At 42.4% G+C, this 16,332-nt stretch overlaps 1 protein-coding gene across 1 annotated transcript in view; it reads right to left on the reverse strand.

Annotated features, from left to right (window-relative positions):
- Positions 1-16,332, reverse strand: part of Abcc9 (ATP binding cassette subfamily C member 9) — a 100,445-nt gene that overhangs the window by 7,902 nt on the left and 76,211 nt on the right. The window contains exons 30-35 of the mRNA XM_051155545.1: positions 8,222-8,323; positions 6,875-6,995; positions 5,328-5,458; positions 4,559-4,637; positions 2,119-2,227; positions 207-310 (exon numbers count right to left, since the gene is read on the reverse strand). Coding sequence (XP_051011502.1) covers positions 207-310; positions 2,119-2,227; positions 4,559-4,637; positions 5,328-5,458; positions 6,875-6,995; positions 8,222-8,323 — 646 coding nt within the window. The remainder of the gene's footprint in view (positions 1-206; positions 311-2,118; positions 2,228-4,558; positions 4,638-5,327; positions 5,459-6,874; positions 6,996-8,221; positions 8,324-16,332) is intronic.

A 16,332-nucleotide genomic window follows, 5' to 3' on the forward strand; every position in this document is an offset into this window, starting at 1 on the left:
TCTGATGCTCTCCTCTGGCCTTTGTGGGCACTGCATGCATATGATTCACATACAGACAAACAGATACATGTATATACACACAGATAAAAATAAATGTTTTAAATAAGGAAGTTGGTGCTAGAACAATGCCATTTTAGCAGAGCACGGTGCCAGAGACATGTGGAGGTAATTGAGTGTAATACTGAAATAATAACTGAAAACTGTACCTAAGCCTCCCGGCAGAGATTTGACCAGATTCTTCAGCTGGGCAATTTCCAGAGCCTCCCAGAGCCTGTCATCGGTGCACTTGCACTCAGGGTCCAAGTTAAATCTGCAAGGGAACATCTCTGTTTATCAGTCTATAATGAACACGAGACAATATATTCACCAGCCAGAACAGGGCTCAGATCAAAGCAATCAGGAATCCATATTTTAGTGAGGAGTACACGAATGACTTTTAACATTAGCATGAAAATTTTTTATGTTATTAGGCATATTTGCATACATAATATATTATGATCAATATAATTTCTGGATCTATATTATGATTAACATAACAAGAATAATGTCTAGTAAATATTCTCATAGAATTGATGCTAATATCACAAATCTATATGGGAATACATAATATAGAACAGAAATATTCAGAGTGTATCAGAGCTATAAGCTGATAGAGTACAGATAAGTAATTTGATGCATCTCAAACTTCTTACTTTTTTTATCTTTAAAATGAAAATATAATTACATAATTTCTCCCCTTCCTTTTTCTCTCTCAAGCATTCCCATGCACCCACTTCTGTCTCTCAAATTCATGACTTGTGCATATTTAATTGCATGTATCTCTGTGTATGTATATGCACATATACATATATTTATAGAAACAAGCACATAAACACAACCTGCTCACTCCATGTTACTTGAATGTACATGTTTTCGGGGATGCTCACCTCATATTGGATAACCAATCCATGTGTTCTTCCCTGGGGAAAACTATCTCACTGTCAGCATTCCTTAGTTGCCTATAGTCCTTTGTCTGAGGTTGGACCACTAGAACTTTTAATTAAAGAAAGAGAGAGAGAGAGACAGAGAGACAGAGAGAGACAGAGACAGAGACACAGAGAGAGACAGAGACAGAGAGAGACAGAGAGAAAGACAGAGAGACAGAGAGAGAGATGGAGAGACAGAGACAGAGAGAGACACAGAAAGAGAGACAGAGACAGAGAGAGACACAGAGAGACAGAGACAGACAGACAGAGATATAGAGACAGAAACACAGAGAGAGACGGAGAGAGAGACAGCGAGAGAGACAGACAAAGAGACAGACAAGCAGAGAGAGAGACAGAGACAGAGAGCGACACAGACAGACACACAGAGAGAGAGACAGACAGAGATACAGAGACAGAGACAGACACACAACACACACACACACACAGAGAGAGAGAGAGAAAGAGAGAGAGAGAGAGAGAGAGAGAGAGAGAGAGAGAGAGAGAGAGAGGCAAAACCAAAACCAAACAAATGAAAAAGCCACACACATAACCCCTTCCCGCAATGAGCCGGTAGAGTAAGTCTAGGCAGACCTTGGATGCAGACGGTTGCCGCTGGAATGGTAAGTCCAGCACTTACTTGTAATACAACTTTAGGAAAGCCACAACAGCTCTGAGTTTCAAAATAATCTTTTGTAACATGGGGATAATATGTCCCCAAAAGCATTTTCTGAGGATTTAATCAGACAGTATATTGAAAGCAACTACTGGGAAAGTCAATGTCTCCAGTTATATTATAGTTTTTACTGATTTATAGGAAACCACAAACCACAGACAGAGACCACTGGAGCCACTTTGTCCTATGATGTGAGAGGAGAGTAAAATTTGTCAAAGGCAGGGAGGTGATGGAAAGGGTCCACATCGCCTGCGGAGCTCAGGACGGACACACAGGAACCCGGCAGGTGTCTGGGGTGGGGTGGGGGAGGCACTTCAGAAACATTGCCCGTCACTGTGGGCCTTATAGAACCAAACAGAAAGAGAGCACTCAAAGCTCATGTCTGTGTTAACACACCAATGCTAGGGGCTCCCTCTCCAGTGGTGGGCAGCAACACTCAATCTGATCACCTTGCTGGAGTCCTCAGACTCTTCCGCTCACCTGATGGAGCCACTGAAGAGGATTGGGTCCTGAAGGATGATAGAGAGCCGAGAGCGCAGCGTGTGCAGCGGCAGTTTGGAAATGTCGATCCCATCAATGACTATCTTCCCTGTTATGGAGAAACAAGTGCCACAGACATGTTGCAAAACTCATGAGAAATTTTTATTCATAATAAGAATTAGAACTGGTGTTCCCTCCTCTCTCTCGCTTCCCTCGGCATGAGGCCCTGGGCTCAATCTCCAATTCCACCAAGGAATGAATTAATAAAATATTTTTTTCCCAAGTCCTGGGTTGAAATACAGAGTACAAAGCTTACTGTTTAAGTATCGGAAACATCTGTCTCTAACAAAGTGTACATTTCTGCTGAGATTTGTCTTTCTGATATATTTTTTTCCTGAAGGAATGTTCCGTTATTATTCGGTATTTAGCCGTGTAAGCCAAAATCACTTTTCTCCTGTGGGTCCTCTTTCTTCTAGAATGCCTTTATCCTTCCTTCCTGTTTTATTTTGCTTTGTGGGATTTGTTGTAATCAGGCATCCTGGACATATTTAATTTTTCTAATTGTCTAGCACCACCACACGTCTCTGTTTTCTGAGGACAAAGCCTTTGGCCTGTCACCCACTGCTGTAATGAATAACACAAAGCCTTAGGAGTAGAAAACCAAAATCTCAGTTGAGATCTGATTTTACTCATTCGCCCATACTGTGTGTGCACTTTTCAGGACCACACACTCTCCACGTCCCCTTCACCTCAGAGATTTATTTCCTTGCCTTTGGTACACAAAGGTGGTGGTGCTCCTTGTGAGCAAATACAGCCCACCTCCTTAGTACTGAGCAGGGCTCCCTCAAGCAGAGGCGAGGAAGATGCTCCTAAGTGGCTTCTTTCTGGATGACACATTGTCTATTAGCACATTACTAGCCTCCTGCTACTTAAAAGGCATCAAGTTAGTTATGGTCTGGGCGGGGGGCGGTGCTGAAATCATCTTTCTAGATGCCTGAGGATCAGGTTACCTGAATAAGCTCAGTCATAGCCAGTTTCCTTACATCTCAGTTGTCTTTGGAGCGTGTAATTGCCCTGAGACAGAGACACAAACTCTGCTGAAGGCCTTGCCCATCCTGGAATGAACAAGTCACTAACCCATCTAGTGGTGGATGCTTACTACACAACTGACTCTACTCTTCCTGTTTCTGATTTCTATGGATCAGATTTGTGTGTGTGTGTGTGTGTGTGTGTGTGTGTGTGTAGATAGACAGATAGATAGAGAGAGAGAGAGAGAGATAGAGAGAGAGAGAGAGAGAGAGAGAGAGAGAGAGAGTCTTTTATTACATGTCTCTGGCTGTTGCAGAGCTCACTAGGTAGACCACGCTGGCTTCTAACTCACAGAGATTCATTCACCTGCCTCTGCCTCCTGAGTTCTGAGATTAAAGGTGAGTTGCCACCATGCCCAGCTACAATCGTTTTGTTGCTCACAAGCTAATCTTTTATCAGAGTTGTTTTTCAGATGAAATAATATAAGATGTCACGTGTGATAAAAATACAAAGAACTATAGTTATCACCATGGTCAATAGAGACAGTAGTGGGAATCATTTCCTGGGGCTAAAGGTCAAGGTTATTGCTGGACCTCCTTTCATTCATGATGGCTTATGTGTTGGCCTGTTTATAGCCAGTTGATAAACTAAATAATGTGGCTTTATTTTTCTAAAACAGAGATTAAATGATCTGTGCTGTTATTGTAGATGAATAAATATTTCTGGATATTGTAGACATGGTTTTATCATTTCACAGCAAGTTTTGTCTACATACAAAATGTTCAGCAACATTAACTGTATTATTAAGAACACAACTGTCAAAGTCACACAGCTAAATTATGAGTGCAGATTATTTATCTCTGTGTATTTTTTTCCTTTAGTAGAGAAAGTAGAACTTTTCAATCTAGGGAGAACAAAGCAGCCTTCCCCCCTTCCTTTCCTCTCACAATTTTACCTCCATCTGCTGATGTTCAATGTGGTGGCCATGGTCACTCTGCGAGCTGTACATCATTTGTTATCCGTGGGGTTCCTGCCTCAACCAATGTGCAGGACGCTAAGTCCTGATAAATATATGTGATTTATTCTTGCAGAATTAAATAGATTGATTTTGCTTTATTATTTTAAAACATTTTAATTCTTCTTTAGTGTGTGTGTGTGTGTGTGTGTGTGTGTGTGTGGGAGTGTGTGGGTGTGTGTGGGTGTGTGTGGGTGTGTGTGGGGTACATACAAGTGCAGGTGCACACACCCTGGTGCATAGAGATGCCAGAGGTCCACCTGTGGGAGCCAATTTTCTCCTTCCACCCTGTAGTTCCTGAGTATTGAGTCCAGGTTGTTAGTCTTGTGGCAATCACCTTTACATGCTGAGCTGTAAAAGGCCACCTGGCTGACAAAATTTTAGTTAACAACTCACCATCAAATATGTCGACCATTCTGAAGAAAGCCAGAGACAAGGATGACTTCCCACTGCCAGTTCGACCACAGATGCCCACCTGAGAAAAGCAGGCACAACCAAGATCAGACAAAGGCATGAGGGGAGAGAGGGTATTTTTTAGCTTGGTCATCATATCATGGAAAACATACAAATCTGCTCAACTACATTACAATTTTCTGCTTAGATCTCATGAATTCTGATAAAAATGAAGTCCCCAGTAGACCCTGAATGATGCTATTCTGATTCTTATTTTTGTGTGGCTCTGTGGTTTTCCACGCGTGGCTTTATTTCAGTTAATGAATTAGTAGGACCTTTATGTAATTGTCCAGTTTAACTGAGCAGAGCTGGGTTTATAATAGCAAGTCCACTTTCCCCCACTTAATCTTTGTTATAAAACAAATTTAAAAGACATCACTTTCAGAGTAGGTTTAGAATGGAGGCAAAAGTCACCAAGGAAACAGCTGGTACAGACCTGATGCAGAAAACAACACTTTAAACAGTGTGTCTGTTGACTTTTTTGTTTTTATGGGAAGCTAATGAAGGGCAGAATAACTTAGGGTATGTGGTGTCCTGCTCAGATCCTCTCTCCCCTTCTCTTTCACGCAGATGGTTTTCCCCACAGCATATGCAGGATGTAAGCCTGGGCATCCACAGTGGGCGCTGACGTGGTGACGGCCCACTCATGTGGTGATGGGGGCCCCACAAGAGATAGATGCAGACAACCAATTAGATGGCGGTGAGTCCATACCTTCTGCCCAGGCTTGATGTACGCCTTGACGTGTTTCAGAACGGGCTTCAGGTTGTTTTCATATCTGACACATAGATCATGAATCTTGATCTCGCCTTCTTGTGGCCAATGTTCTGGGACTTGAGAAGGATCTGGGGGAAGTAGAATAGACGAACAGTAGCTAAAACACAAGTGAAGAAACACACACACACACAATTTTTTTCCATAAATTCATTATAATGTTCAATCAAGCTAGGGTAGTTTCTTTCTTGAATTAAATCACATTCAAAGTAAACAATGTTAATTGAGAATTTTAAAAGTTTTTAGTTATTCTCTTTCCTTTAAGTTCAATTTTTGAAAACCGCATGCAGACACACAACATTTAGTGACCACTCTTCACCTTGACTTACCGTCTCCTAGCTCCCTCCCACTCTTGATGACCCCTTCCCTTTGCTAGTTTATCCTCTCTGACTGACTTTCCTGTCTTTCTCTTGTGCTACAAGTTTAGCCTGGGACGTGGGGATGGGCATTAACATCATCTTGTCTCTTCAGCATCCCACATTCAGTGCTACTCAAGCTAAGATAGTTCTTTTGTGAATGGTTCGCATGTCAGTGGACCCTCAAACATCTGAAGCTTGTGTGAGATCATTAGTTATCTGAAGATGGAAGACAGCTTGCCTGCCCTGGGAGGCGGACAAGAAGTCAGCCTCTGCAGTTCTAGGTGGACAGACACTGGGGAGGTAAACGCAAAACACTTTGGGAGCACAGAGGGTGGAGACTTGGGTCATCCAGGGGGACTTGAAGTAGGAGCAGTACTTGAGATGAATCTCAGGAGGTTGATTTCAAATATGTGTAAAAGAAGAACAAAGGTGGAAGGAAAATTTTATCCTGTTACTGTGTCTAGGTAAGGACTGGACAGGTGGTGAAAGTTCACATAGTAGCCTCATCAATAACAGAGACCATGTACTCTCCAGCTAGAAAGCCACTAAAGGACTTAGGCAAAGAAATGTATTTTGATTGAGATTTTCACCAAATGAAGATCATACTTGGTCTATCATCAACTTTCCTGGCAGTGTTATCCTTATAGAATTGAGAACCTTGTTTCGTTGTTTCAAGTTAATTAAGTTAATAATTAACTTATTAACAATTAAGTTAATAAAGCTAGATGGAAGAATACACTGCGATAAAACTTGTCACTTACAATTCTCCCTAAATAATATTGAATAATGTCTACTTGAGTCTACTGTGCCCAAGACTAAATTTTTGCTTAGTCTCAGCTGCCAATATCAAGCAATATCAATACGAGAGTGGGTGTGGGATGTTCACACGTACCCCCAGCACCAAGGAGGCTGAGGCAGCAGAATCTCAATTTAAAAGCCAGCCTGGCCTGCATAGACAGAACATGTTTCATAACCCTAAACTCCATACATAAATACACAAATAAATATATAAAAATAAGGAAATAAAGGAAGAGTAAGAGTCAATCAAGATGAGAAGGGATTTTCTTGGTATTAAAGCAGCAAAGCAAAGCAAATGCAAGGTGCCAGGAGCAGCCAGATTCACGGTACCCATGGTGCCTTCATAGTTCTCAGATTCCATAGTCAGGAAACTGTTCACTTTCTTCACTGCTCCCATCTGGACCTCCAGGTCAGCCAAGTTCCTCACAACCCAATTCAGATAGTTGGTTATCTGTGTCAGGTGACAAGAATGTTTACATTTAAAATAAGCAAACAATTCTCACAATCAAAGCAACATCTGGGGACAGAATGACCTAGACAGCGTCCATCATATGGTTCTGTTCATAAGTACCGCAGGCTAGCAGACACCAGGAAGAGCATCACGAGACATCAGTATAGAAGGGCTGTCCTCTTCAAAGGTCTCCCGTGTCTCTCCTTCATGTACTGCTCTCTCTGATTCCTCTACACAGTCGAGAAGTGAATCTACTCAGATGCTTGTTAGTCTCATTTATAACCTCAGTTATAAGTTCTCCAGTGGCAATGTAAACAGTGGAAGAGAGGGACTGCAAATGAACAGGATGCCTATGGGATTTGGGAGGGCGTTAGAGACTGGCTATCAACAGCAGAAAGGACTCTAAGAGGCTCGGAGATGCTTCCGCCCGCAAAGAGAGTGTCATACAAGCATGGAGACCTGGGTTTGGACCCTCCGTGCCCACGTAAAGAGCTGGGCATCGCAGTGTAAGTCTGTGAGTCCAGCACTTAGAGAGGCAGAGGCACGAGGATTCCCAGGGACTGGCAGCCAGCTGGTCCGGCCAACTTGATCAGTAAGCCCTAGGTTCACTGAAAGGCCATTTCTCAAAAAACAAGATAAAATAAAACAAACCAAAAACCAAAAACAAAACAGTGATAAAGGAAAGATGCTCATCATCAATATGTGATCTCCACAGGCACATGTACACACACATACATACATACATATGCCTGCTCACACACATACACCCCCAAAGAGAAAAGACACAGCTAGAGAGATGGCGCAGCAGTTAAGAATGTGTAATGCAGAGGACTGGAATTTGACCCACAGCATTCACGTTGGGTAGTTCTCAACTGCCTGTGGCTCCAGCTTTAGAGGATCTCACACCCTCTTCTGGCCTCTGTGAACACCTGCATCCATGTATGCACACATGCACAGGCATACACACACACACACACACACACACACACACACAAATACACATAAGTAACAATCAAATAAATAAAATCCTTAAAATAAAAAACAAAAGGAGAGAAATTAAGATGCCCTAAAACATTAGGCTCAAATGTGCTATTATATGTAAATTACATCTTGCTACAAATGTCACATTTCATTAGTGTCTATGAAAAAGAGTTGATAATTGCTAAAGGACGTTCCCCCCACCTCCCGCAATGCACGGAGAGAAAGCTATTCCCACCCATACCCACCGTGAGGGCATACAGGAGACCCAAGCCCACTAGTCCAGAATTGGAAGATCCGCTAATGGATGCAATGGATGCTGTGAGGACAATGCAAGCTCCCAAGTAGTCCTGTAAAAGAGGAGAAACAAGTTAAAAGACCTGAAGAGTCCCAAACCATTAAACCAAAGACGTCAATTAACTTAGAGAGAGCGAGCAGTCAGTGAACATCCGGTCAAGCTTCTCATGAATGATTCATCAGAGGTGGGGTAAGGGAGATGTGAAGAGGCTGGACTTGAGGGAAGATATGCACTCCCTGAAGAGAAGCTCCAGTTGCTCTTACAACCAGGAGCAGATTTACTGTCCCATCTTTCTATATGCATGGTCTTGACAGACAAGCAGCTATTTCATAGCTTAGACTTCATGAACGCTTGCGTTGAGGTTTCTATGGACCCTCTATGTTGTGATGAAGCCCTTGCAGAAATGAGCTTCTGGTGCTTGTTGAAATAGGAAGTTGAGCATTTTGTCACCTGTGTTCAGGTCTGGGACATGAGATGTGTAGATCATGTAGATGAGGGAAAGTTCTGCATTTGCTTATAAGTAACAAGCATTATAGGCATGTCTTAAAGTGCCAGGATTTTCCATGACTCAATGATAAACCCTTGTGCGAAACTTAAAAACAGAACAAAGCACAACCAAACAAAATCAAACCAAACCAAACCAAAACAAAAACCTCACAAAGGCCAGTCTTGGAGTCAGCTGAAAGACATCTTCCCATTTCCTCACAGCCCTTCTAATCCCATTCCCCAACTGTGCAAGGGAGCTTTCTGCTTAACTGTGCCCTTGTGTTACTTGTCCTAGAAACAGGGAGACTTCCAGATGTTGTCTTAAGTCACAGCCGACTGGTGAACTCTGTCTCTAGCTAGAGAAAACTCCAAACCCTCTAAAAACACCTCACCACCGAATAACAAAATTTTCTGTTGGTTGGTTGGTTGGTTGGTTTTGTTTGGGCTTGTTTTTTTTAGACAGAGTTTCTCTTTGTAGCCCTGGCTGTCCTGGACTCACTTTGTAGACTAGGCTGGCCTTGAACTCACAGAGATCTGCCTGCTTCTGTCTTTCTGAGTGTTGGGATTACAGGCTTGCACCACCACGCCCAGCTAAATGACAAGACATCGTTATCATCATCATCATCATCATCATCATCATCATCATCATCATAAATGTTCTAAAATCAAAGAAGGAAGTGATTCCAGTAGCTTCCTGTGTGTATCAGTCACGAACATCCCACTGCTGCAGTGCCCACCATGAGTCCAGCCTTGCCATCTGTTCAAACGCTGGCTTTTCCTGGAGTAGCTAGTGAGCACAGACAACTAATTTAGATGCCATTGAGTCTAAATTCCTTTGTGAAAACTAGAAGTTATACCTAATTCACAGAAGCATTAAAAGGAACGAGGTCATAATTATGTTTCCACACCAGAAATTGGGATGGTTTTACTTCAGAATAATTTCTCAGATGTTTGAAGCAAGCTTTAAAACCCTGTGTGCATCATGAAGATAAAATTCCACATCAAATCCCATAACAGTTGCAAAGGAATTTTAAAAAATCATGTAGAGTTAGCCCACTAAAGCAATAAATATCCCTGAGCAATAAATTCTTTGCTTGCCACTTCTGATGTAGCCATTGTTAACAGCTCACCAGTCAGTCAGTCCTTTCTTTCCCCTGTTGCTTGAGGCGATAACTGCATGGGTGCAGAGCCCACCCAGTCTAGACTCTTCTTTTATGGTTTGTAAATGCTGAAAAGTCCCCAAGTGCTTTGAAAACATTTATAGTTGTAGGATCTTCCTCCCTAAGCTCTCTATGTAAACTTCATAGTTTCAACGCGATGTGTGGTATGTTCACAGTTTACATAACATCTCTTCTAAAAAGATTCACACAGGGCCTGGAGCTAAGAGCACTTGCTGCTGTTGTAGAGGACCCAAGTTCAATTCCCAACATCCACATGGTGGCTCCAACCACTCATAACACTAGCTCCAGGGGTTATTAGGGCCTCTTCTGGCCTCTATAGGCACTTTCACTCACGTGTATGTACATGCACACACACATACACATATATAATTTTTGTTTTAAAATAAAATAATAAAATAAAAAGATTGACAAAAAGGTTCAAGGATATGCTTGATAAAGTAATGTGGACCAAAAGGAAAGTTCCAGCAAGATGTACTTAATTGAATTAAAGACACCAGAACCCAGCTCCTGAGAAACATCTGTGAGTGTGTACAAAAGGGTTTGGCTAAGGTGATTTAACTTCTAGTTTCTGTTCCTGACAGTTGGTTCCTTTGCGAAGAAAAGCCTCAAATATATTTGTTTATATACTCCTTTGAAATTATATATGATCTCATATAATTCCTATCTAGAATGATCAATGCCTCCCAATTGTGTATATATATAATATAATTAATAAATAATACATTTATATATAATAAATTCTAACCCCAGTGGATTACTGGGCCTCCTATCGCTACCCTCTGAGTTTTAGATTCCGCCTTCTCAGATAGCAACTGAGGTTCCTTCCTGTGTTGTCCCTGGCCCCTTCTCATCAGTGAAGGGTCAATTTGGGTGCCCCCACCTGGGAGAGACCTTCTTTCTTAGTGCTCTCAGATTCATCTATCTATTCAAATGCTCATGGTCGCTCTGCTTTCACTAGAATCAGAGTTCCATTAGCTGGGGTCCTTGTGACCATCTGACTTATCACAAGCAAGGGGGCTGACAACAAATGCATCTGGAAGGTCAAGTGCTTTGTACAGAATAAGGTACCAGCCAAACTCATCTTTTATTAAAAAAAAAAAAAATAATGCATTCTCTCAGTGGGGTTTTCACCCATAAAAGAAATCAAAGTAATGCTATCTTCACAGTCAGCTGCAATGTTAGGCACCTCCAGCCTGTCTCAGAAAGGCAAATGCCATGTTTTCTCTCATTTGCAGTTCTTAAATTTTACACAGAAATACATGCATACATCTAAGTCTGTATGTTTATATTCAATGAATGAAGGTAAGAACACACACATATATATGTATGAAAATTTAAAACATAAAAACAACATATTTTCCAAAGAATTAGAAACTTTGTAGAGCATGTAATTAGAATTTTAATATGATCTGCAAAGTTTCAAATGATTCCTTTTAGACACAAAAGTGAAATAGAAAAGTGAATTTGAGCAAGTATTAGAAGTTCACTTCAGCTCCCGGTTTTCCACATCCTGTGTGAAATTAAACAGAGCACACATGGTAGATTATAGATGAACATGAACCCTAGGGTTTTACTTCCACAAAATACTTGTGACTAGAAAAATAGTTTAAAGGTAATAAGTTAAAAGAAAAGAAAAGGAAAGGAAAGAAAATGGCCTAAACAGTTCATAGGACAGAAGAAACTTAGAGATCAGGACTGGACTAGCAGACTTACTTCTAAGACCTAATACGTCCTAACCAACCCATTTGGTGACAGATATCTCTCACAATGACACATTGGAATGGACATTCCATTTAAGAAATAACCTTAAGTGCATAAAGTACCCATTCTCAAGGGAGAGCCCAACCATGCCAGTCATTTACGTAGTGCCAAGTTATAAGTGTGTGTATGTGTGTGAGAGAGAGAGGGGGGCGGGGGTGTGTGAGGAGGGGTTTGGTGCGCATGCGCACATGTGCATGCAGATGTATGCGTGTGCGTATGGAAGTCCGAGGTCAACCTCAGGCACTCGCGCTCAGGCTCTGTCCAAATGCGTTTTAAGACAGGCTCTGGAAATCACCGAGTAGGCCAGGCTGGCTGGCTAGAGAGGCCCAGAGAGATGCTTGTCTCCCGCTCTGCAGGGCTGGGAAAATGACTGCACTCTACCATGCCTGCCTTGTTTGCTATGTGTGTTCCCGGGAGCAGAGGCTGAACTCAGGGCCTGTGTTTCTAAAACTTTACCAACGGAGCTGGCTCCTCGGGCAGCCCTGAACTCTAGTCTCTGCTGATGGGGTAAACCACTGATCCTGGAAGGGAAGCCTATGCTGGTTCGTTCCCATTGCCCAGAGAGAAGCCTCTGGTCCGATTTCAGTGAGCCCGTGATAACCATCTGCATTCGGGTTACAGTGAAAACTGTAAGTACCTGTAAAACAGAGTCAGCAGCAACTGAAAACTAGCACTTGGGAACAGGAAAATGATATTAGCGACTCAAATTACAGTGTGATTGGAGGCCTGTCTACTGGGGAGTTGGACGCAGAAAGACGCCTGCTGTTTCACCAAACAGGCTGAGGACAGACTAACCAGCCGTTTTTCACTTCCGCATGGCATGCCTACTGACTTTTTGTGTTGTTTGTTTGTGTTGGCTTCTCGATGTGAATTTTCGTTTAGCCTTCCACCGCACAGCACGACAAAGCCTTGGAAGCACAGCCTGTAGATAGACTTACACAAGCTTTGCAAATGGAAACAGCCATGCCAGAGAACTGGAATTGTTTAATATGGACGGATGCAGGGAGAATGTGAGCTGTGTTCAAAGGCCAGGCCCTGGGGACAGACACAGAACCCTGGCCACTTCACTCAGTACTGATAGGAAAACAGTTCCTTCCACTGCCAAGGCAAGCAGGGTGGCCCCAGCCTTGCTGCTGGCCTGCCTGCCAGTCAAGTTATTCTATCCCTTAAGTTCATCCCTTTTTGATGTGCTAAAGCCATTATCATGCCTCCCCAAGTCTAAGCAAATAGGAAGTCAATGTGGTGGGCAAGACAAACTCTTCCACATGGAAACCCTAGGACCAAGGAAAGATGATAACTTGGATGGTCTTAACTATTTCTGTTTCTTCTTCTTCTTCTTCTTCTTCTTCTTCTTCTTCTTCTTCTTCTTCTTCTTCTTCTTCCTCTTCTTCCTCCTCCTCCTCCTCCTTCTTCTCTCTGTGTCTCTGTCTCTGTCTCTCTTTTTCTCTCTCTCTCTGTATGTGCATTTACTGAGGCACAGTCCTCCACAGCCAGCTAACTCATCTAGTCTAATTAGCTTGCCTGGGAACCCCTTCTCTGCCTCCCCAGTGCTGGGTTGACTGGTGGCCCTCACATCTCGGGTTCTAGGATCCAAACTCGGCTCCTCAGACCTGTGTGATGACACGTTATCTATTGACCCATCTCCTCAGCCTCAGGATTTTCTGAACATGAATATTCAACACAAATGGAGAAAGAAGCAAGCACCAAGAGTTTACTAGACAAAAATTTAAAGCTGGATGGTGCCCAAGGATCTTTCCCAATTCAACAAACGCGATCTGCTCTGGTTTCTTTCTCTTCCTTCTCATGGGGATTTTCTGCCAACAGCAGTGGGGTGTGGGGAGCTCTAAAATCAAGAAGTAGGTAAGAAGTGGAAATGGAGGGGGCATAGCTTTCTTCTTTCTGCATGAAGGCTTCCAGTCCCCTTAGAGGCTTCCAGAAAAGTTGCCTGACTAACTTCTGCCCAATGGCACGGCCCCTTTCCACCCTGTTCCTTGTATGTGTGTTCCGAGAACTTGGTGAATCTCCACTCAGAGCAGACATTGCTCTTCATTTCCTGGACACTGTGGATAATGACAGGCTTGGGAAGGGCTGCGTGGACAGTGCAGATGAGATCAATGCAGGCTTTTTGAGCCAAATAAAGGCTTTCCTTACTTTTTATCCACCCTCAGAGGATTCACAAGACAGAGTGCGTCTAGATGTGGGGCTGAGAACAACTTATACCCCTCATCTCCAGTGTCCTGATTTCAGGGTTCATTTTTTTTCCTCACAGAAAACCCAGTCACGTGAGGCTGAAGTTGTGGACACAGTGGTGAGGACCCATCCACAGACGCCCACAGTAGTGAAGCCAAGTGGAGCAGAGGCTAGTTCCCTCTAGAGTTCATCTGCTTGATTTATTCAACAACCCACTGTGGCATATGCTCCTGAACGACAGCATCTGGCTTTAAGTAAACTTGCTTGCCTATGCGTATGTCTGGGTACCACACGAATGTCTGGTACCTGAGGAGGCCAGAGGAGCTCATCGAACTCCCTAGAACCAGACTTGCAGATACTTACAAGCAGATATTTGGATGCTGGGGATTGAACCCATGTCCACTAGAAGAGCAGCCAGTGTTCTCAACAGCTGCGCCATCTCTCCTGCCTCTGCATTAGTGTTTTGAGGGGTGATTCTGCTCATGAAAGTGGGCTAGTGAATTGCTGAAGCCGGATGATATTACAAAATGCAAAGATGAGGTAAAGTAACAAATGTATTCCATCCAATGTTCAACCAGTGGACCAGAAGTTGCGGAGTGAAGGGCAGACTCTGCCCTTCCCATTAACAATGTAACTCTTCTTTAGCTTAGGTAAAGTGAAGTCTTTTATGCCCAGGTAGATTTTATTGTGGGGATTAAATTTGGGGTAAGACGGAGCCACTCTGAGCTTGGCTGCTTATTTCTAGCTCGCCCTGCCCTCCTCTTTCTTGGCAGTCTCAAGCACTAATATCTTGTTTTGGCTCTAAGAACTGAACATATGGTTTACATGAAGATTCTTGTCCTACACTTGTCTGTGAACCTGTCCCTGGGAAGTGCTAGGGGCAGAAGTCAGAGTCAGGCACCTCAAGGCCAAAGCAAATGGACTTACCCCTAGATGTCACGCCTGATCTCCAAGTTAAGAAAAAAACTCATGGGCAACTGCTGTCACTCACTGCTTCCTTGCAATTCTGAAAATTAGTTTTATTGTCCAGATATGATATTTCCCCTTAGGGGGAAAATGAGATCTTTAAGAGAAGAAAACAAGCAGAAGCTTAAAGTAAAGAATAGTGTTCTAGATAGAGTTTGGTAATAATGCCCAGTTTTGTTACAGACTTTATGCAACAATTTACTGAACTTTCACTTGTCTGTAATTCCTACATAACTCTGTCTTTATTTTTCTAATTCTCACAACCACCGGAAAGATGGCCTATTTGTTCTTTTCATCAACTAATGCTTCTTTCAAATTTTTGCATAACATAACTGTATCCTATTAGCCAATGATCTCTCTCTCTCTCTCTCTGTTCACTAACACTGGTGAAGAGTCTTTGTCAACAAGTGAGAAATCACAGTGACTGAAAGACACAGACTAAGACTGTGTCAATCCATATTAATCTATTTTAAAACCAGTCTTGAACTTCGGAGCCTTTGTTTTGACTCCATCAAATTTTCTTTATCATTTCCGCCTTCTGGTTGTTGTCTTTAAAAAAATATGTCTCTGTTTGGGGAACCAAGTCATCCACCTAGCTTACCTGTCAGTTTGGCACTACCCAGAATCACCTGGGAAGAGGGTCACAATAAGGGATTGTCTATACTGGCTAATCCCATGGCATGCCTATGAGCAATTGATGTGGCAAGTCCTATGCCACTGTGGGCAGCACCAGTCCTTAGGCAGGTGTCCTGAAATGTGTAAGAGTAGAGAAAGTAAACTGTACACAAGAGAGTGAGCCTCTCTCTATGCGTGTACTTCTCTCTGCTCTTGATAGTGAGTGTAATGTGACTAGTTGTTTAAAGTTCCTGCCTCAACTTCCCACCCTGAAAAGTGATAATCTGTAATTGTAAGCAGAAACAAGCCTCTTTCTTTCCTAAGTTGCCTTTTGACAGGATATATATATATATATATATATATATATATATATATATATATATATATATATATATTTTTTTTTTTTTTTTTTTTTTTTTTTTTTTTTTTTTGTCACAGCAACGAATCAAGCTGGAATAGCAAACTAGGGTAATTATGTTGTTCTTATTGTTGTTTTAGTGACACACCCATCAGGTACATGTTTTTATTCCTATTTTATAAATGAAAAGGAATCTGGAATCGAAAGAAATTAGCCTGGCACAAGAAGTCTATACAGTGCCAAAGTCTGTGCTTACTCCCATGTGCCACACAGGGTAGGAGACGGCAATAGATGACTTAATTAGTCGTTGGCGTTTTGTACTAACATAACCCTCCACTGGCTTGATACAAAGGAAGTCACCATCCCTTGCAGGCTTGTCTGGCTCACTGAAGGACATGAGTGTATGTGGTTACTTTTCAAAATCTCTTTAAAAAAAATAATGGCATATAAATATTTACTCTTCCATTAGCTTAGGTAGTTCAGAGAATACAACGAGTACAGAAT

This window comes from Acomys russatus, chromosome 13 (genome assembly GCF_903995435.1).
Source record: "Acomys russatus chromosome 13, mAcoRus1.1, whole genome shotgun sequence".
NCBI lineage: Eukaryota > Metazoa > Chordata > Mammalia > Rodentia > Muridae > Acomys > Acomys russatus.